This window comes from Temnothorax longispinosus, chromosome 9 (assembly GCF_030848805.1).
Source record: "Temnothorax longispinosus isolate EJ_2023e chromosome 9, Tlon_JGU_v1, whole genome shotgun sequence".
Classification (NCBI taxonomy): domain Eukaryota; kingdom Metazoa; phylum Arthropoda; class Insecta; order Hymenoptera; family Formicidae; genus Temnothorax; species Temnothorax longispinosus.
Genome location: NC_092366.1, coordinates 20216834 through 20237422, shown reverse-complemented (window position 1 = coordinate 20237422; position 20589 = coordinate 20216834). Strand labels below are relative to the sequence as shown.

The window sequence follows — 20589 nt, the reverse complement described above, 5'->3', positions numbered from 1 at the left end:
AGAAATTACAAATCAAGCTTAGGATGATGACAGATATACTTTATTATATTTTCAAATATCGTTATATCGTTATACAATGAGTATAGCACAAAGTTTGAGCAAATAACATCTGGAAATCCATACATTTGGATTTCGTTCTAAAAAAATTCTATTTTATACATGAAGCGCGAGAACTTGCTGAACATATTTCTATTAAAGACTCGTTTCTCCAAATATATTAGATTAAAGAATTACATGTAATACTACAAAAGAAAGTCCACTGCACAGAACAAGCTAACTGTTGCTAGAACAGAAAATGCAGTTTTATTTCAAGTTTTATTTCAAGTACGTTGAATTTTTTTCAGTATACCTCAAGTGTTGTAGTTGCATTCTATATTTATGTACAATGTAACTACATACCAGAACCGATTATATGGTCATTACATCAATATTGTGTAGTGATTGATATAAACATGTAACCGCTCGATGTTACGTTTAATATATCACATTTAATTATATTTTATATTATATGAATTTTTATCGTGTTTCTTTACACAATCTATTTCGTTAGATTAAAGTGAAGAATAGAAATAATATAACTTAGAAAGGCATATGAAAATGTGATCAATATACGGGAATATAATATTAGAGTGCTAAATCGATCATGACAATTCAGATTTTATTATGGTAGACATATTTTTCAGGTCTTATTGAAATTGTTATATTTTAAGTAAGTTTGTACCGCTTAAATCGAGAAAATTAAATGAAATGTTAACAAAATAAAAGAAATGATAATTTTAGTAACACATTGAATAGTACTATAAATAGATGTGCTATCTATCACTCTTGTGAAAAAATTATATATTTTTATCATAAATATATTTGAATATATATATGCAATATTTTGTCTTTAAATTATTGTCTTACTGTTTTACAAACAATATACACAACATAACTATTAAATGATTATGTATAATTTAGACCTTTATCACATGATGTAAAATATTTAAATTTTTCTTAATTTTATGAACTTTATATCAAGAGATGGACAGCACACTCAACATCTAAACATTTCGGCGTCAGTTTTAATTAAAATTTCATAATAATAAAGTGTACATAATGTAAAGATACTCCACTAGTCAGAGAGTGGCTACAATACAAATAAAATATACTTTTGAGTAGTGTATTTTATTTAACTGTTATCCTTGCCACATAAATATAAGTATTAAAACATAATAACTCGGAAGTCGGTTAAACAAAATTACGTAAATTCTTCCGTAAATTACGTAGATTTATACCCTGTTAAATTATATAGTTATATTCTAAAACATTTTACTTTATACATAAAAAATATATATACATAAATCCGCAACAAACACAAAGCAATCACTTGATGTGTAACTAAACAATATGATATTTAATTCAAATAATATTATTTATCCCGTGCTAATTTTCTCGCACGTTTTTGCATAATCCAGAAATAAAGCGAAGGAAACAAGGTTCTAAGCACTATAGCACACTTTGGAGAAAACGACGCAATAGTAACTTCCTTTTCTTGCTTCAATACGGATTTTAAGATGCATTCAGCTACGTACTTCGGTGGATAACCACTTTCAGTTGTTTTATCCATTACTATAACAAAATGATGCATATTAAAATCACATAAATAGAGAAGTAAGATAATTTAGCATCTTCAATAAGAATGTAATTACTAACGTCCATAAACTTGTCCATTTCCTGTCAACGCATTAAGAGAAAGAGCTGTTTTAATGTACCCTGGATTGATGACTGTAAATTTTATATTCTTGTCAGATAGCTCTGCTCTGGCAGTATCGTACCAAGCTTGTAATGCATGTTTAGACGCAGCATAGGCAGATCTAAAAATCAGTAATTAACCAATAATTCATGTAAAAAAACAATAGACGTTGACTCATAATCAAATACTTGCCTAAATGGAATAGCGATTCTCCCTTGCACACTACTTATGCCAATTATATGACCAGATTGTTGCTTTATCATGTATGGAAGAACAACTGCAAATTAATAACGTATGATGAATCTGTTGCAGCAGATCTCTTAATTAATACACTTACTTTTGCTTAATGCAATCTGAGAGAAATAATTCGATAGCATGACTTTGATGTCCACATCAACATTCGTATCAATAACTTCTCCCCTATACGAAATGCCGGCGTTATTAATTAGAACATCAATTCTGCCGTGTACCATTATAGCTTTTGACACTTCATCTTGCAGGTTGTTGATATCCGTTAAATCTAATGCTAAAACGATAGGTGGATAAGTTGGAACTGTCTGAAAGAAAAGTACAGAATAATTGATATCCAATACATTTGCCTATTAAAATAGGTATCGGTCTCGGGTATCGTGCTACGTACTTGATGAGTATTTATTAAATTATTTTTTACTCTTTCCAACTCTTCTTTTCTACGAGATACCAAGATAACTCTGCAACCTGAACTGTAAAATATATGAGCCAAAGCTTCTCCTAAGCCAGAACTAGCGCCAGTTATCATCACAACCTAAAATGTATCAAAAATGGATCACAAAAAAAATACATTCATAGAAATATTCAAATCTTTAAACAAAAAGAGATATTGAGAGAGATACTTTGCTCATATTTTGTATTTATAAAAATTATAAAAGAAACACTTCACAAAATGTCACCTTATTGCCAAGAGCAGCTCTTCTCCGTTTTTGCTGCATAATATCATAAAAATGATACACGAGCCAAGGAAGAGTGATTGGGAGACCGAATAACTTAAATAACCACCATATAATATTCCATCCAGCTAAAGATTCCTCTCGTTTCATAATAATACGAATTTTGATCGAATAACGACAATTAAAATGGTTCAATAATATATTTATTGAGTTAAATTGTTTTCTGATCAATCAGAGGTTGCCGTTAAGACAGTATTATTAAAATTATTTATTTTAATCGAACAGTTATATCATTTGTGTCAGCAATAGATATAACCTTTGAAACATGTGTCATCAGTAAACTCTAAACACTGAAGTTCGCCGCTCTTTGCGATAAGAGCCTAGGCCTAATCGTTTCAGTTGCACTTTCTACACTTATATCTGTTTTTCTCCGTCTCAATATATATGTCTATCTCACTTGAAAGGCAAAAATGTAAAGTGCAAAGCTAAGAAAATAGTGCAAAGCTCAGATTTACTTCTTTTATTGCTCTTTTTTTCTAGATATTCCTTCGTCTCGAGTAATTTTCACTTTAAACAATAAAAAAACATAGTTTGGAAATAAAATACGAAGAAAAATTAATCATATGTGAAAAATCTTTTTAATTATTATTATGATTTAATTATCCGCGTGTCTTTCTGCTAAATAATGTAAAAAAAATCAGACGCAACGATATTTCAATCGACGGATAGTGGCATTATCGTATTTATTTATTTATAAGTATCGAGAGCTCTTCTATCGAAGAGCTGTTCACTGTCGCGCAACTTCAAGCAGTGCCCGATATGGGGCACTACTCTGCAAATAACCTCGCAGTATCGCTGCTGATGTATAGTGTTAATTGAGAATCACCTGGATGATTTAACTAATTCTATCGAGAATTCCTCCGTGCGTCGTACGCATCTTTAAATCGCTGCAAATATTACGCTCCCATAAATCGTATGATTCATATGTATAACTGGGTATTTTTCTGTGCAGGACGGTGTCGGGTACCTGTACCCATACAGGAACGAAAAAGGGCAATATATATTATCCAGCGGCTGCAGATCGTGCACGATCATCATCGCGACGTGTCACGGGCACCTGGTAAAACGGGAAACACGGGTATGCGACGACCAGGTATGATAGGACCCAACTTAACCTAGAAGACCTAACTTGAGGTGAAACTAGGTTCCCTCGAGGATCGCCGTGCACGTTACAATACTTGCAATATCTCTTTGATACATGTTGATACCAGTACTTAAGTAGCGAACGAGATGGAGACCCACGAGGGGGAGCAGTACGTGACATTTCCCCTCGCCGAGGTGCACGATGTCATAGAGGAGAACATGATATCTCACGAGGAGGTATGCGAGCCTGTCAACGAATGCGTTCTCCAGGAAGGCCTTGCGGAGGTCACGGTCGGTAATACTGCCACCGTTGACATCGTGGAGTCACAGGGTACCGTTGAGATCCTTGCGGAACAGTCGGAAGAGGAAGATGACAATCAAGTGGTATATCCGATGTATATCAAGCAAGAGGAACAGCAGCAGTATACGTCGGGTGACGACGAGTCCATGGCTGTGGAAGCTCTGCGTCAGCTGGGCGGTATGTATCCATGCTTCGAGGATAAGAAGATCAGTTGTCCGATCTGTAAGCGTCTCTTCACCCAAGAGGATATGGTTGAACATCAGTCTGTGTGTCAGTCGTCGCCTAAATTATCCTGCACCACTTGCGGGGAGAGATTTGAGAGAAAGATTGACTTGAATAACCACATGGTTTGTCATCAAGTGGATCGTCCTCATGCGTGTAGAACGTGCGGCAACTTGTTCCGTTCCAAGAACAGTTTGCAGGCACACATGCTACAGGCGCACATGCATCACGTCGAACGGCCGCACAAGTGTACCATCTGTGGCTCCGACTTCCAGAGGCCTTCCAGCTTGTCCAACCACATGAAGATACACACGTACGTCGCGGGACGAGCCATCATGCAATCACAGGGTAATAATATGTCTCAATCGGTGGAGACATTTAGAAAGTGGCCGGAAAACGCGTCTGATTCGCAGAACGCTTCTCAGATACCATCTTCTTCGTCTGTCCAGTCTATACAGAACTACGACGTGTGTCAAGTTCAATGGCCGGTCTCGTCATACAATTTCAGCAGCGAACAATCGATAGTTACCACAATGTCGAATCACCAGGATGCCAAGATGGATACGCTGCAAGAGTTTACGGTAATGCCCAATGGTGAAGTGGCGCAATTTAGCGAGTACACCGAGCAAAATAATATCAGCGATTCGGTCAATAACAGTCAACAGTATGACATAACGATAAATTCATTCAACACTCCCGACGGGATAGTCAAAGTCGAGACGCTTTACAGATACAACAGTACGAATAAAAGAGATTACGGGGAAGCTGAAGTAAACAACAGTAAGCAGTACACGTGTAAGCATTGCGGAGTCAATTTTTCACGCGCGACCGCGTTGGCGTCTCACGAGAAGATTCATGCCTCCAAGACCTGGAATATGCCGATCGAGTGCGAGTACTGCGACAAGCAGTTTCAGGACGGCAATCATTTGGCGAACCACCAGATCACGTGCGCCAAGAAAATAATGCAGAACAACATCGAGCAAGGTATGCCTAACAATAAATGGGGCAAGCACGCTTGTTCGGAATGCGGGAAGAAATTTACCACGAAGCAGAAGATGTTTCGCCACCAGTGGATCCATCGCAAGAAGACTCACTCGTGCGAGGTTTGCGGCTCGCAGTTTGAGAAGCAGAACGAGCTGGATGAGCACAGATTGTCGGCGCACCCCGGAGACTCGCCGTTTACTTGCACCGACTGCGGAAAGAGCTTCGTTTCGCGACAAGGCCTTTGGGAGCACAGCAGAACGCATGCCGGTAGTCCGGCCCATTTTCAGTGCGACACCTGCTCGAAAACGTTCTCGTCGCGCCAGGGATACTTAATACACAATCGTACGCATACCGGTGAACGTCCGTACGGCTGCAAATTCTGCTGGAAAGCATTTCGAGACGGCGGAACTTTGAGGAAGCACGAGCGGATTCACACGGGGGAGAGACCGCACGTGTGCCCGTTGTGCTCGAGGGCTTTTAATCAGAAGGTGGTCCTGCGCGAGCATGTTCGATGGGTCCACGCGGCGGGGAAAAACGAGACGGAAGCGAGCAGTCCTCCGTATCAGTGTCCGCTTTGCGGTGCTCTCAATCAGGATCGCGACGAGCTCTGCGCGCACATAGTCAAGCATTCGGATCAGATGATAGCCGAGGCAAAAGCGAAAACTAACAACGACACCTCGCCGAAGTCGAAGCCAACGAAGAAGAAATCGTCGAAATCGGGCGGCTCGAACGCGCAGACGAAGCAGAACGCTTTGGACTTTATTCCGAAGACGGAGCAAAACGAAGCCTTATTGTCCATCACAGATCCATCCGACAAATCGGACGAGATGCATGTTCTGAATGAGAAGCAAAACAACGCGTTTGTCGTGGTCACTACGGAGAAACGTAGCGACGGTTTCATAGCGATATCTGAGCTCAAGCACAGCAACATACGGTTTATCGTGGATGGCAAGGAAGATGAGAATATTCAGGTGCTTCGAGTGGAACAAGATCACAGGGATTCTCTCGATATAATTGCCATAGACAAACAAAACGACGCGGCGAACATCGTGTCCACAGAATCCGTGGACGACGCACTCGATGAAACAGTCAGGCAGGATGACATGTCCACGATGCACTTGATTCAGTCTCCTAAGCAGGACAACACTCTAAATATCATCTCGAAACAGAACGAATCGCTGCCCGTTCTAACGATACCAAATCCGCAGGGTCACGAGAATTACTCCAGTCAGATCGTACAGATAAGCGGTGCGGATATATCTATGAACGTTGTGACTGAACAAGACCTGAAGGAGGGAAAGAATCATATCCAAGACGAGCAGGATTCTTTAATGTCGGACGAAACGTCGCATGTTATTGTACAGTATCAGCAGCACGACAGCGACGATGGAGATGATTTTGTCTGCGGTATCTGCGAGGAGAAATTTGATGGCAAAACTATGTTGAAGGAGCACATCAAGATACACATATAAATTATCATTTCCACTTTACTGTTCGCATATTGCTTGTGATATTTCACATGCTATTAATGTGACTAGAAAGTAATGAATACATGCATAATGAATGGAGTAATCTTTTACTAGATGACTTAAATTGCACAGGATTTATTTGTAATCCGTATACACAAGTAACATTCTAAACAAGTGTCTAATTTCTAGAAAAATATGTAAGTAAAACAAGATGTTGACTCTAATATAAAGTTAATGTACATAAACCTAATTTACAATACACATTTTAATTAGTTACGCAAGTTAAGCATATTTATTAAAATGTGTTGTGTTTTCATATGTAGTTAATTTCAGAATTAACTACATATGTTTACTTGTTTTTTTTAGAATATATACTATGAAATTGTTCAGCAAATTATGAAGTAGAAATTACTTTTTAAATGTTTTATTATGCAAGTATATATTTGTATAAAGAAAACAAAATCTGTTTCTGCAATATTACTGTAATTTCATAGGGATTAATTCTAACTTTTCTTCATATTGAACGAAAAATCATGAATGTTAAGATAGCTTTAGATGGTTGTAAGAAATATTTGGTTCTTTCCTTTTTGCCATCCTGCTAAACTATATTTATATTAAATTGATAATAAATTCTAATTATACTTATATCTTTGCCCTTAATTTAAACGCATTAACGACGAATACAAAGTTTACATTTTTTATAAAGGGGAGATGTAGATTGTATTTTCAGTTAAATGCAAAATTTTTGAAATAATTGACTAGTTGTAGAATAGATTTTATCATTTTAGGAATTACATTATTTCCATATATTTGTAAGGCAATGAAGTGATTACTAATAAATTAGAACAAAGCGTTTCTCCCCTTTACTTGGAGGTAAATAAATAATTACAATTTCTTTTTGCACACACATGTAGATGGGTGTAAAATATATATGCTAAGAATGTTTCTAACGAATAGATATAAACGCAAAAATTATGTAAAGACGTTCTAACGAAAGAAAATGCTACAGAGAAACAAAATAGGAATCTGATTTATTATAGTTTACAACAATTTGGTTTATTATATCTTTTTGTACATTTCATTGTCAGTCATGCAATGTATCAATATATGTATATCAGCCACTGCGTGCAATACTAATAAAGTAAAATCAATTTTAATGAAATTACAAGATTTGAGATTAAATGCGAAAATTATTTCACGTTATTTAGCTCAATGCACATTGGACGTGTGATCGATTGACTTTTTTTTACGTATATGTATTATTGAAATCAGTTCCAAAAATTTATAACGAAAAATAATGCAACGTGGAAAATAAAATCTAGATGCGGACTAAAAGAAACTGGACTTTATGTTTTAGAATTCTTGAAAAATGTCGCGATACGTCGCAGGAAACGAAAGTCGCGCGCGCGCGCGATCACGTGATCTCGCCGGTAAACGCCGCGGTAAGAGAGCAACAGTGCATTGAGTGCATAAACGCGCATAAGTTTCTCGCGGACGGTGGTCGCTATATATTTAAGTTTCTCGTCGAACACTTGTCATTCTGAATCGCCGCAAGGACGCTTGGAGGAAGAGAGAACCGTGTCGCGTCGCCGTTCGATTACGTCGTCGCCGAAATCCATCGCTGAGATTCGTCGCCGAGCAAGGTAAGATAAGTCAATTGAAATGAGCACCACTGCGACGCACGTTTTCCACCTTACGTCCAACGCGTCGGAGCATCTGTGCCGCTATACTGCCGCTTCGTGTTATTATTGTTATTAATCGTCCCGCGATAATACGGGACGTGTGTCACACGGCGAGTGACTTTTCTGTAATTATCAAAGAAATTGGCGTATCGCAAGACGTTAACCTCTACTCATCGCTCCGTGCCGGCGATCTCGCGGTATCTCGAGACTCGCTGAAAGGTGCGTTTACGTTGAGATATTTTTGCAATATCGTGAATTGTAACGCGAAGCTCGTATTTTGCTACCCGTTTTACCTCGAAACGCTAGTCGTCGATCATTTTGCGCGAATTGTGCGCCGCAAAATCCATTCCGGAGGAAACTTAACCTATAAGCATCCCTCATTGAGGTTACGTTTGTCTGTGTTGATGTTTCACGGATGTGAAAGAATATTTCTCTCTGATGCACATCTCTCGTCCACATTTGACTAAAACCTTCTGGGATATTCTGCGATAAGTATTCACAGTAAATTAACTGAAGGTAAGGATTGTGCAGCACTGCTTAAAGATCTACAAATAATCAGTATTCAACAAATAAAAGAAGAATCATTATACAGGAAATTCTTCACTACCTGTTGATGGCTGTTTGAATGTCTAACTGATTGCTGCCTGGTGCCAATTAAAAATTCTGAAGAACTGAAGATAAGAGCATCCTGAGCAAGCATGCCTACTTGGAATCAGATTCAGGCGCAGCTGCGAAACCCCAATAATCCGGTCGTGTTCTTCGACGTGTCTGTAGGCACCACGGAGATAGGTCGCATGATCTTTGAGCTGTTCGAGGATGTCTGCCCGAAAACGTCGGAGAACTTCCGGCAGTTTTGCACCGGGGAATACAGGAAGGATGGCGTGCCGCTGGGCTTCAAAGGTGCCATTTTTCACAGAGTGATCAAGGACTTTATGATACAAGGCGGCGATTTTGTCAACGGCGACGGCACCGGGGTGTTGAGTATCTACAGCGGTGGAACGTTCCCAGATGAGAACTTCACTCTGAAGCACGACTCTCCTGGTCTGCTGTCGATGGCGAACAGCGGCAAGGACACCAACGGCTGTCAGTTCTTCATTACGTGCGCCAAGTGTAATTTCTTGGACGGCAAACACGTTGTCTTTGGTAGAGTTATCGATGGTCTTCTCGTTATGAGGAAAGTGGAGAATGTTCCTACTGGACCGAACAATAAGCCAAAGATTCCTGTGACGATATCTCAATGTGGACAGATGTAGTGATAACTATTTATTTAGATCTGTATATGAACTGCTATAATTGATAGTTATAATGTAATTATATCTGCATATATCTTTTTCAACAAAATATAATGAAAGTATAATTTTTGCAATATACATAAATTGCTGTTACTTGAGATTATATGTAAAAATAAAATAACTTTTACGATTTTAATAATTTTTATATAGCACTTTCATATAGTATGATTCGAATTTTAATTTAATACAAATTGCATTACAAGCAATAGTAAAACGAAACTTATTTTATGATTTATAATTTGTACTAAAATTTAGAATAGAATTCTATAGTTTCCACACGTATACATTGTATACAATACAAAAAATATTTAAAATATTAGAACATATATATAAAATACATATCTATGATAAATAAAATTATAAGTAGTTTTCTGAACACATTATAATCATTTAAAGTGGATTTAATCTCTAACAACTTAATAAGTTTATTTGGTTGCTAAAAAGGAATTTTACTAAAAAGACAAATGATTATAATTAAAATTAAACGACATTGGGGATGAAAGAAAATTCAGTTATCTTACGAACTTTAATTTTATTATAACATCTGTACATATGAAATAAATACTTCATAATCATTCTATCTATCATGTTTGTGAAATTCTAATATAATCGGGTAATTTTCCTGTATTACCTTTGTACGTATTGAAGTTGATTTAATAATAATTATAAATCGGAGCAAGTTATCAAAGACAAACGTACACGTACATCGATATATTCGTATTAGCATCGACCCGTAAATTTATCAATCTAAATCTGAAGTTCTTTAAGTTTGCAAACATGCTTGTTTTTTCCATGTACTATTTCATGATTTTCTTATCGTTAGGATTACCTTCTATAACTAAATTAAAATCTATTTTTATTGGTCGATGCGACGTCGATTATACAATTGTCCGCTCAATTATACGAATTAATGACGTCCACTATATCCATGCGTGTCTGAAATTCTAATACATTTTACTTCACTATATAGTGTCTCCAAGATATTGTAGACTTTTCCAGTTATAAATTGTTTTACAATTTTGGATGTTTTTTTTTCTTATGGATTATCGGATATCACGTTATTATAACGTGTTAATTTTTAATCAGCAACGACACTATATTAAACAATATGTCTTCATTAACTGATAAATTCTTTTCTAATTGAATTCGATCGAAATTTTGTATATCGCGTATCTAAACTTTAATACCTCCTAAATATAATGTAATGGATGTATTCACATCAATTACATTACATTTAAAAGGTATTTGACTCTCTTTGCAATTTCTGTTCTAGTATTAGCGAAAAAAAAATAGAATTCTGATATATCCGGTATACACTGGGATCGGTATAATCGTTTGCTATTCACTTGTAAATCTATTGAGATCGATACACTTTAATTATTCACTAGCATTTTATATAAAACTATTAGAGTCCGTGCGTGCATCGGCAGTCATTATCACGTATTACATATGTACATCGATTCATCTCGCTCTATCGCTTATACAGACATATACAATATATATATGTATATACCAAAATAGATCAAACGACTACGTTAACTATACGCGCAGCCGCCTCTAAAACCCACTTTAGACCGACCGTAATTCGGAACAGAATTTCTGTGTGCGGCAAAATTCTATCTATAATTTTAATAAAAATCTTCATCCTTATAAAAACTCGATCGTAATAAAAAAAGGCTTATACTAATCGAATATTTTTGCATTATACATGTGCGTTCGTAATTAAGTTGTTTAAGCCGAATTCTATCGCGAATTACGAACTGTCTAAAATGTGCTTAAGAATCTCACGCTCTATCGCAAAACTCGGCTCGATATCTCATGTACATTGACGCGATTTGTCGCCACGAAGAATCACTCGTGCTCGAGATAACGACCGATCGCTGATCAGTCGTCCATAAACGAGCGATCTTGGCATTCAGCGAACTTGATCGGAGACGAATAATTTGGCTAAACACTTACGTGGCGATGTAATCGGTGATAGTCGGTCCTTATCAACAAACGCGACTTCGGGAATCAGTAAATTGACGACGGTGGGCCGTCAGAGTTCCGCATCACACGGCCGTGTAGCGAGGACCCTTTTTATTACCGTCTACGTCGTCCCGAGTCGGCGGCGCCGGGGACCGTCATCGACATCGTCACGATCTGAAATCAATAATTCATTGATAATTTATTGTTAACAAGCTTGTAATAGCGAAAGAAACCTGACCTAGAGCTTCTGAAGTTTTCGAGTCAAAGGAAAGAAAAGAAATTTTACATTATTCCGTCATATTTCAAAGGGAAAACGAAAATAATAGGATTTATTAACATAAAATAGAAGACAAAATTAAAATGGGAAATAAAATCATATCTTCGATATTACTGATCACTGTTAAATATTAAAAAATGAAATTTAAACCAATACCTTAAATTAATAATTGAGTATAATTTGACACAACAAATTTAACAATGAATCTCACGAAAGTATGAGCTTTGGATTGGTCCAGGGGCTCAAAGATCTACCTGCTGTTGCAGAAACGGTCGTCGTCGATGGCGTCGACCTGCGAATTATCGTCGACGACCATGATAGGCGTCGCGCCGTCGTGCAGGCTAGATTTGGAGATAGATCTCTTGTAAGCGTCTCTGGTGACGCTCCTGGTGAAGCTGAACTTCCGGACGAGTTTCTTGTCGAGAGCGGCCGGGCTCTTCGGGCCCTTCGCCCTGTACTCGTCCTCCGTGCCCTCGTAGTGGGCCAGCATCACCTCCGTGGCGTGCTCCTCGATCACGCTGAGAGCGTAATCGATGTCCTCCTCGGTCGCGTCCTCCTTCGTCACGCAGAAACGCAGGATGTACTTGCCCATCACCCGGGCCGGTATCATGTGCAGCCGACCAGACGCGTTAATGTTAGCCAGTAATTCCTGATTCATCTCCTCGCTCTCCTTCAGCCGAAAGCACACCAGGCCCACCCGCACGTCATTCAAGATCTCGAAACGCCTATCTTTCTTCATGTGCGTCTCGAATCTCTTAGCCAGCCTGATATGATTCCTAATGTACTTTTGCAAGCCGCTGATGCCGTACGATCTCATAACGAACCAGAGTTTCAACGCTCGAAATCGTCTGCTGAGCGGGATACCCCAGTGACGATAGTCGATCGACTCGCCCGAGCGAGCGTGTTGAAGGTAAAGCGGATCGACGACCAACGCTGACGTGAGCTTCACCCGATTGCGCACCCACAGGCAGGAGCAGTCGAAGTTCACCAGCAACCACTTGTTGGGATTCGTGTTGAAGGATTCGGCGTGTTCGATACCGGCCATGAACGGCCTCATCTCCGGGCAGATGAATGCGTTACCGGCGTAAGCGCCGTCCACGTGTAGCCAGATGTTGGGGTACAACTTGCACACGGGGCCGATCTCTACGAGATTGTCGAAGGCGCAGGAGCCGGTGGTGCCCAGAGTGGCGGACACGTAGAACGGCACCAGGCCATTCGCCACGTCCTCCCTGATGGCGGACTCGAGTCTTTTGCCGCGCAACGAGGCCTTCTCGTCCGGCTCGAGTACCCGGAGCTTCACCAGGCTTATCATCGCCGCCTTCTCCACGCACGAGTGCGACTCCGTAGAGCAGTAGGCCACCAATCTCGGCAGGAACGCCGAGTCCTCCTTATTGGGTTCCTGCTCCTTCAGCATCTTGATCGCCTGGGTACGCGCGGCCAGCATCGTCACCAGAATACACTCGGAGGCCGAGCCCTGGATCACGCCGCCGCCGCCGCTCTTCTGCTCCGACAGGAATTCAGCCGGCAGGTCGATCGCCTTGGCGTACCAGTCCAGCACGATGGTCTCGAGCTCGGTGCAGGCCGGGCTGGCTGCCCACGAGAAACCGATGCAGCCGATCGCGTCCGACAGCAGATCACCCAGGATCGAGGGGAACGAGTTGCCGGACGGGAAGTAGGCGTGGAATCGCGGATGCTGCCAGTGAGTGATCTGTAAAAAGCATTGTCCCCCGCGTACAGCCGCGAGTCGAGTAACCTACTTTTATGTTCTGAAATTGATTTATCCGCGGGATTTAATGGAATGGGACAACGGAATGGACAGCGGAAATGCCGGCGTTGACAACGGCGACTTTCATTGTCACCGCGATAACATTGCATTGGATTAAGAACGAACTTCGCACGCGTTTGTGGAAAAAGTCGCGCGCGCGTCGCGTCGCGACGCCGTCATTCTCCGAGCCGTTATCTCCGTCGGAAACGGAGATCGGAATGTTGTGACGTGGTCACCGTCCTTGTATTGTTCAACCGACCGATCGCTCGATTAAAATTATTTTTAAACATTTTCTATCATATTGGGCAATCTTATTTTACGAGATTGCCTTAATTTTCACATTTTTCGAGACTATATTAATTCTCGTATCGTTAAAAGTAAGATGAGATCTCCAGTAACAAATTTCCATTTGATAAATTTCTTTTTAATTAGATATTACTGTCACATTTCAAATGAAAACGTTAAATGCCACGAATATTCAGAAAGTATCCTAGTGGCATCATTAATTTACTAAGATACTTTTATTATTGAAAATATTGTTCTCTTACAAGATTTACGTAACACGCGTTACATCACAAACATTTTACGTCACGGGCCGACCTTAACTTTTCCTCAACTTCCCGCAAAGATCGCGTCCGGAAAAACCTGCTGCATCGCAAAAAGCATCGCGATCTATCTATCGAATGTTACGTTATTATTTAGTACGTTTTTTTACATCGCCAAGAAAAAGAGAGAGAAAGAAGAAGGAAAGTTTTTATCAATCCTTTTTTTCTCTCTTTCACGTGCACGAACATTATTTATATCGGAAAAGGGGGGTTGAAATCAATGGCAAGAGAGAGAGAGAGGGGGGAGAGAGGGAGAAGGGGGATCGATAATCACGGCAACCCGTTACGACCGCAAACTCACTCCGGGCATTATTTTGCCATCGACGTCCCTCATGATGGCGTCCCATGATTCCGGCTTGAGGGGTGCCTCCTTCGGCAGCAGGGGTCTCAGGTAGCCGGGATCGACGTTCGCCGTCACCCTCTTGCCCTCCAGCGTGCGGATGTAGTCGCATATGTACTCGATCATCTCCTTGCCGCGCACGCGAAATTCATCGATGTTCATGATGCCAGAGTACCCCGGGCTGGAATGCAGCGATTTTCGCGAGGAAGCGTCAGAGCGTGCAAAACACCCGCCTGATTAGGCACGAACGCGCGACGTATACCGCGTCGCACACGCGTTCGTGACTTTCTGTTTTTCTTTAAAAATGTACATCGGCGCGCCGATGCGCCTCTCGCCGTTATCCTCCTATATTTGCTTTAGAAAAGGATCAATTCTTCCGCGCTTCTTCGCGGCGTATTAATTCTTTCGAGCAAAAGGAAATGTGATATCGATGGACGTCTAATAATAATCCGCAAAAATATTATAAAAGTAACGTCGTGGGACGCTCGTGTGTTAAATTAATTACACACGAGGTGCCACATGATAAATATTACGGCGACGCGAGTTTGGACAAACAAAATCACACGGGTTCGGTTAAATTTGCATTTATGACGCTTAACGGAAATTTAAACTTCACAGTGCCTGAACCATATGATATTTTTGGCTTCAGAACATAAATTCTGTAATCGTAGTTTTTAATCGATCGTATTTCTCTTATTTCTTTTTTGAATAAATAAAACTTTATGTTTTAAACGAAGCACAAACATGTACGGATTTTGAGGCGCAATTTTATAAGAATTTTTTAAGAACAGCAGGATAAGTGGCGAACGAAGCTATCGGAGAACTTGGACAAAGCTTGCCGGTACGCTCACGTTTCTTTTCTGCTACCACTCGAAAAATCGCTAAGCTTCGACGGAAAATCGGCTCTCTATACGCCGAATCATCTTACGTGAGCGTATGCGGATTTTTTAAGTGCGACTTTGAAAGGGGCGCAACTCCGAGGCGAACGAGTGGCGCGAATGGCGCGACGTAGAGAAGTTTCGACGGTGTATAAACCCGTCTGTTCCACTCACGTTTCCTTTCCGCTACCGCTCGAAAAGCCGCTCCACTTTGGCGGAAAATCGGCCCCCTCGATCGCGCGTACTGCTCCTCGCGTATTCTCGTAACTCGAGCGCCGCGCGATTTTCCCTCGCACGTATCGAACATTTGCCGCGAGCCACGTCAGACGAGAGACTAGTAGCACCTGCCGAAGCGCCGGTCAGTTTTATGCGCGCCTCGGCTCCGTACGCCCCTGCTATCACGCAGATAAAATTAAGGTGGAGAGAGAGAGAGAGAGACAGGAAACCGGGGATGTAATGAAATTTATTTTCCTAACAAATAAAGATCGATTACGAGAGAGAGGGAATTCTTCGATCCCGATGCGGTCCTACGACGCATTCTAGATCATCGCGATGATCTCTCGATAATCTGATCTCGACAGCTGGACCCGGATGAATTTACGCCGATCTATCAATGTGAAAGCACACTTCAAGCATGTACTTGAAATTGATAATAAATAAATTTAACGCCTGAGTATCAATCAACTTTTCTGCACGTTGGAATATTGGCGATTCCGCGTTATAAATGCAAACTACATGGAAGATAGTAACTAACATTAAAGCATGTTATACATTATTAATAGTTAGACTTAACGTCTTGCAAGATATTTAATTTTTTTATATACAGTATATACATCGCGCGTTATTATATTGCGCAAACCGCTTTGCTTCTTGAACGGACCCTTTTAAATAATTTTAATATCGTACTTTATATTGTCAATAAGAATTGTAGTTATTTTTCTTATTTATGCGTTTTCACTATTAGTGATTTATAAAAATTTTGTTTGCACATTTGACGTATTAGTAACGAAACAAATGCATTTTTTTTTTTTAATTAGCTAGGAATATTGAAATTCAAACGATTTTTGGCAATAGTCCCAGCGTTTCTACTAAACCCCTATTCTAAGATCGATTTTTTTCCCTGAGGTTTCTTTAATCGATGCTTTCAATGCGAAAATTCGAAAGCCGATGCTGCAGACCAGCATCAATGGCGCTATAGCGGGGTCGCTGTTTGAATAAACGTCCCATACAGTGTGCCGTGTTCTGCGCACGGGGGTAAATTCTTCTCCGCCGTACTCCTCTCCCCCATCGTCTATCCACCGTTTTATAAATAGACATTTACTCTTCACCTACATTTACAACACACCCCGTGGAAGCGGTGACAGGTCACCGCTCAATCTTCGTAACACATACACACATGCAGATCGCTACTCGTTTTCTCATCGCCACCTTCACGCATGATCTACTCGCGTCCGCCGTTTTCCGAATTGAATCCCGGTTCGGGATCATGAGTTTCGGTGCTCGCGAACGCGTGAGAAGTAATTAAAGCTCGTACTGATCGGCGACAATTCTTTTTGCGTGCGTCACTTGTGTTATAATAGCGACTTCAACGAAATTAGCTAATTTAATGCCGTCAGTTGTGCACGGGATGTCGCGGACCTGTCCGCGGAATATCATGTTTCGCCCACGATACAAATGAAAATTTGAAACTTATTAGACGTGTATGCAGACAAAGAGAACAGTTGAATAATTGATTGCAGAGTAGATTGCATGTTACGTAACTTCAACTTTTCCAACTGTATGTACGTATGTACCTATCTTGTAGTTTTACACATAGCGTAGTTTGCTTATGACCTACCGGTTGTTACTTAAATATGATGCAACGATGCAGTCAATTATCTTGTTGTCGGTAATAATACCGATAACAGTTAATTATATTTGCTCTTGCAATGTCATAAAACAAATTTTTTTTTTTAATTTTTCCGTTGATCGGAATGATTGTTAATTTTATATAAAGATATAAAATAATATAATATGTGATATATATATAACATGGCGTATTACGTCTTTTTACTATATTTTTATCCAAATCTTGAATTTAAAACCAAAAAGGGGTTTCTTAAATTCTTTTTTATGCATCGGGAAATTCAGTCCTAAAACATTCAAGAATTCTCAGGATTTTTCTCTAAATTCTTCAAAAGTTTTTTGAAACTTTCGTGGTTCGGGAATGTTTAAGAAAACGAGACGCACAGTTGAGACTGAAACGTATTTAATTTCTTATCGAGTGAAACATACCACGGGGCAATTTCGGCGACATCTCATTGATTCTATCCCTTGGTGAGCAATTTAATGCAAAGTTTGTTCTCCGTTCAAGCCCATTTTAGACAGTCTGTAATTCGTGACAGAATCTACGGAGCAAAATTCTATATACGTATATTATTCTGTACATCTCATAATACAGAGATCATGATAGACATATACCCAGGTAGCACGTACACGTTTCAGAAATGTTTTATAACCGATTTCTAGAAACGTTTCTCATGAGTAAAAATGCCCATTCGAAAAACGTTCGATAGAACGTTTCTTTTCCGATAAAATAACGTTTAAAAAACTATTACAGAAACATTTTGTTTTAATGATAAAGACATGCATTGTTAGATAAAGACATTTAAAATTTCTACTTTTCTCGTCTTTTGAACGTGTTTATGACGTCTTTGAGACACACGTGAGAATGTTCTAGAAATTTTATGCATTAAAATAAAACGTTTCTATAATAGTTTTTTAAATGTTATTTTATCAGAAAAAAACGTTCCATCGAACGTTTTTCGAATGGACATTTTTACTCATGAGAAACGTTTCTAGAAAGCGGTAATAAACATTTCTGAAACGAGTATATGTGCTACCTGGGTTGCTAATAAAATTGGAGAATGTTAAGATATATATAAGTAAAACTGGTGTGTGACAGACTTAATAATCATAATTCGCGACTTAAAGGTTTAATTGTTTTGCGACAGCAATATTTTGACGCCGAAAATATGTAATATGATGATATGACATAAAGACCTAAACAATTTTTTCAAAGTTCAAGCAATGTACCTTTATATAATTATAATTCGAGATTTGACATGAGATTTTTTTCTCTTATCTATAATTATATTTGCAATTTGACACATGAAATTATATCAGACATATTAGATTTACAAATATACAGAATTATTTCTCTCTGTTCCAAATTATATACGTGGTCTAAGATGGGCTTTAATATCGAGATTGTCGGCAGTATCAGTTCCCGATGTAAACTTGTAACTAGCTGATTTTCTCTCCGTCTTCTTGGAGCACACAACGGGGCACGTTTTGGAGCACAAATTAAGAGCCATCCGTTGCGATTGTTATACGCTTGGAGGACTCCTCGGAAAGATTGCACGAAGAAAGGAAAGATCGATGTAATGCAATTACGCGCGGCCGTTGGGCGATCTGCCTCGCGAGGGCGAAGCAGACGGGGACGGATCCGGGCTGCATCCGTTACTGCTACCGCGGCGACTTCCGGTGTTCAAGCGCACCATGGTATCCAAGTTGCGGAATCTGTGCGTTGAAACAAAAAATTTGATATATACAGAGAAAGGGAAACTAAGATAGATAATGTTTGCAACGATAACGCTGTTCAAAATATATATATATTTATTTTTCAAGCAGAACAAGAGGATAATTTTCTTAGGAAGATAAATAACGCGCATTTCTATGCTTATACAAGTGTGAATACATCTGTAACACACGTGTATTTTTGTATAAATTGCAGATTAGAAATGTGGGCCCTGCAATTCGTCCAATTTTGCAGTATTTAGTGAGTGCAAACCACTTTCCAATTCAAAATGTTGTATTTTTATGGAGATGTATGTATATAAGTTAGGTTTTTTGCGTATTTTTAATTTTTTATGTTTATCGCAAAAAATTTTTCTAAAATGTTCGTCTGCTTGATTTACTTTTATATAGTAAATGATGATCGGTTATATTATCATAAGTTGAGCCATTAAGGTACTTACATAAACATGTATTGCATGTTATATTAGAAGCAAAAGTCTTTTTTTACATTATTCATGAATCGACCGAAGCAAAATTGATAAGCTTTATACGTGAAGAAATATTTCTTCTTTGACTTTTTACCACGTATGATTTACCGCATTAGGTACGTAACAGAACAAGTTTGAGAATTTTTATATATTCGTATCATTTTGGAAAATATAAAAATAAGTATAACATAAGAATGAGACATAAAATATAAATAAAGATACAGTCACAGTGTGATATATAAAAATCGATGGAAATCATGTTTTCCGACTTTTACTGGAATTTGAAAAAGAAGCACCTTACGTCACTATAATCATAAATCAAGCGGACGAGCACTTTAGAAAAGTTGTTTACGACATGTATAAAAAAAATTGAATATACAAAAAACTTAACTTACATACATACATCTCCATAAAAACACATTTTGAATTGGAAAGTGGTTTGCAGTCACTATAAAGACTGCAAAATTGACAGATTGCGGGGATCCACGTTTGCAATCTGCAATTCATACGGAAACAAATGCATGCACTCATACATATATAATTATAGAAATGCACGCACACATAACACATAGTGTCCAAAAACTATAAGAAACGATTATTCGCGTTTTTTGTGCATTTTTTTCTTAAGCAGCATAATAAAATATCAATAAAATATTTCTGCACAGTAAAATTTTTATCTTTGTCATTGACGGGGGAGAAAAGTTGACCGGACGCAAAGGTAACAGATAACGGTACGTTTCGTATCCCAGTGCACTTTGATTTGGATCATTCTGAAATGAACTTGTACATTCAATGGAGTCAAATGTCATTATACTGCGGTCGATATAACGGCGACGATAAAAGGAAAGACACTATTTGTCCTTGTATATAATAGCGGCAGATATCGTGCGGTGCTACTTTACACTAAGCGTGGAGCATTACATTGCATTGCGTTGCCGTCTGTATAATAGCGCGAT

The 20589-nt window shown here is 39.0% G+C and overlaps 5 protein-coding genes across 11 annotated transcripts in view; 2 read left to right on the top strand and 3 right to left on the bottom strand.

Moving 5' to 3' along the window:
- Positions 1 to 472: 472 nt before the first annotated feature.
- Positions 473 to 3686, bottom strand: LOC139819796 (dehydrogenase/reductase SDR family protein 7-like). 2 transcript variants are annotated; one of them, XM_071789530.1, is made up of 6 exons: positions 3548 to 3686; positions 2376 to 2519; positions 2073 to 2292; positions 1928 to 2012; positions 1696 to 1856; positions 473 to 1611 (listed from the first exon to the last, which is right to left on the bottom strand). In XM_071789530.1, exons 2-6 carry the CDS (start codon positions 2511 to 2513, stop codon positions 1412 to 1414), a joined length of 804 nt encoding a protein of 267 aa, XP_071645631.1. In that variant the 5' UTR covers positions 2514 to 2519; positions 3548 to 3686; the 3' UTR covers positions 473 to 1411. The 2 variants fall into 2 exon arrangements, with proteins under 2 accessions (XP_071645631.1, XP_071645630.1); XM_071789529.1 differs by lacking the exon at positions 3548 to 3686 and adding an exon at positions 2665 to 3221.
- Positions 3683 to 7942, top strand: LOC139819790 (uncharacterized). The gene is made up of 2 exons (XM_071789514.1): positions 3683 to 3814; positions 3944 to 7942. The coding sequence occupies exons 1-2, from the start codon at positions 3802 to 3804 to the stop codon at positions 6781 to 6783; spliced, it is 2853 nt and encodes a 950-aa protein (XP_071645615.1). The 5' UTR covers positions 3683 to 3801; the 3' UTR covers positions 6784 to 7942.
- Positions 7943 to 8242: 300 nt separating this feature from the next.
- LOC139819799 (peptidyl-prolyl cis-trans isomerase H-like) overlaps positions 8243 to 20589 on the top strand; it is a 25601-nt gene continuing 13254 nt past the window's right edge. Inside the window, exons 1-2 of one of the 4 annotated variants that reach the window (XM_071789537.1) lie at positions 8261 to 8423; positions 9055 to 10073. In XM_071789537.1, the coding sequence (XP_071645638.1) occupies positions 9161 to 9715 (555 nt within the window). In that variant the 5' untranslated portion in view covers positions 8261 to 8423; positions 9055 to 9160 and the 3' untranslated portion in view covers positions 9716 to 10073. The other 3 variants (XM_071789536.1, XM_071789535.1, XM_071789534.1) reach the window with 3 other exon arrangements.
- LOC139819795 (tyrosine decarboxylase) lies at positions 10618 to 15930 on the bottom strand. 2 transcript variants are annotated; one of them, XM_071789527.1, is made up of 4 exons: positions 15762 to 15930; positions 14671 to 14890; positions 12254 to 13707; positions 10618 to 11896 (listed from the first exon to the last, which is right to left on the bottom strand). In XM_071789527.1, exons 2-4 carry the CDS (start codon positions 14869 to 14871, stop codon positions 11890 to 11892), a joined length of 1662 nt encoding a protein of 553 aa, XP_071645628.1. In that variant the 5' UTR covers positions 14872 to 14890; positions 15762 to 15930; the 3' UTR covers positions 10618 to 11889. The 2 variants fall into 2 exon arrangements, with proteins under 2 accessions (XP_071645628.1, XP_071645629.1); XM_071789528.1 differs by lacking the exon at positions 10618 to 11896 and having other exon boundaries at positions 12250 to 13707.
- LOC139819068 (aromatic-L-amino-acid decarboxylase) overlaps positions 17819 to 20589 on the bottom strand; it is an 8939-nt gene continuing 6168 nt past the window's right edge. For both annotated transcript variants that reach the window (XM_071788217.1, XM_071788218.1), the window contains one exon: positions 17819 to 19148. In XM_071788217.1, the coding sequence (XP_071644318.1) occupies positions 19019 to 19148 (130 nt within the window). In that variant the 3' untranslated portion in view covers positions 17819 to 19018. The remainder of the gene's footprint in view (positions 19149 to 20589) is intronic.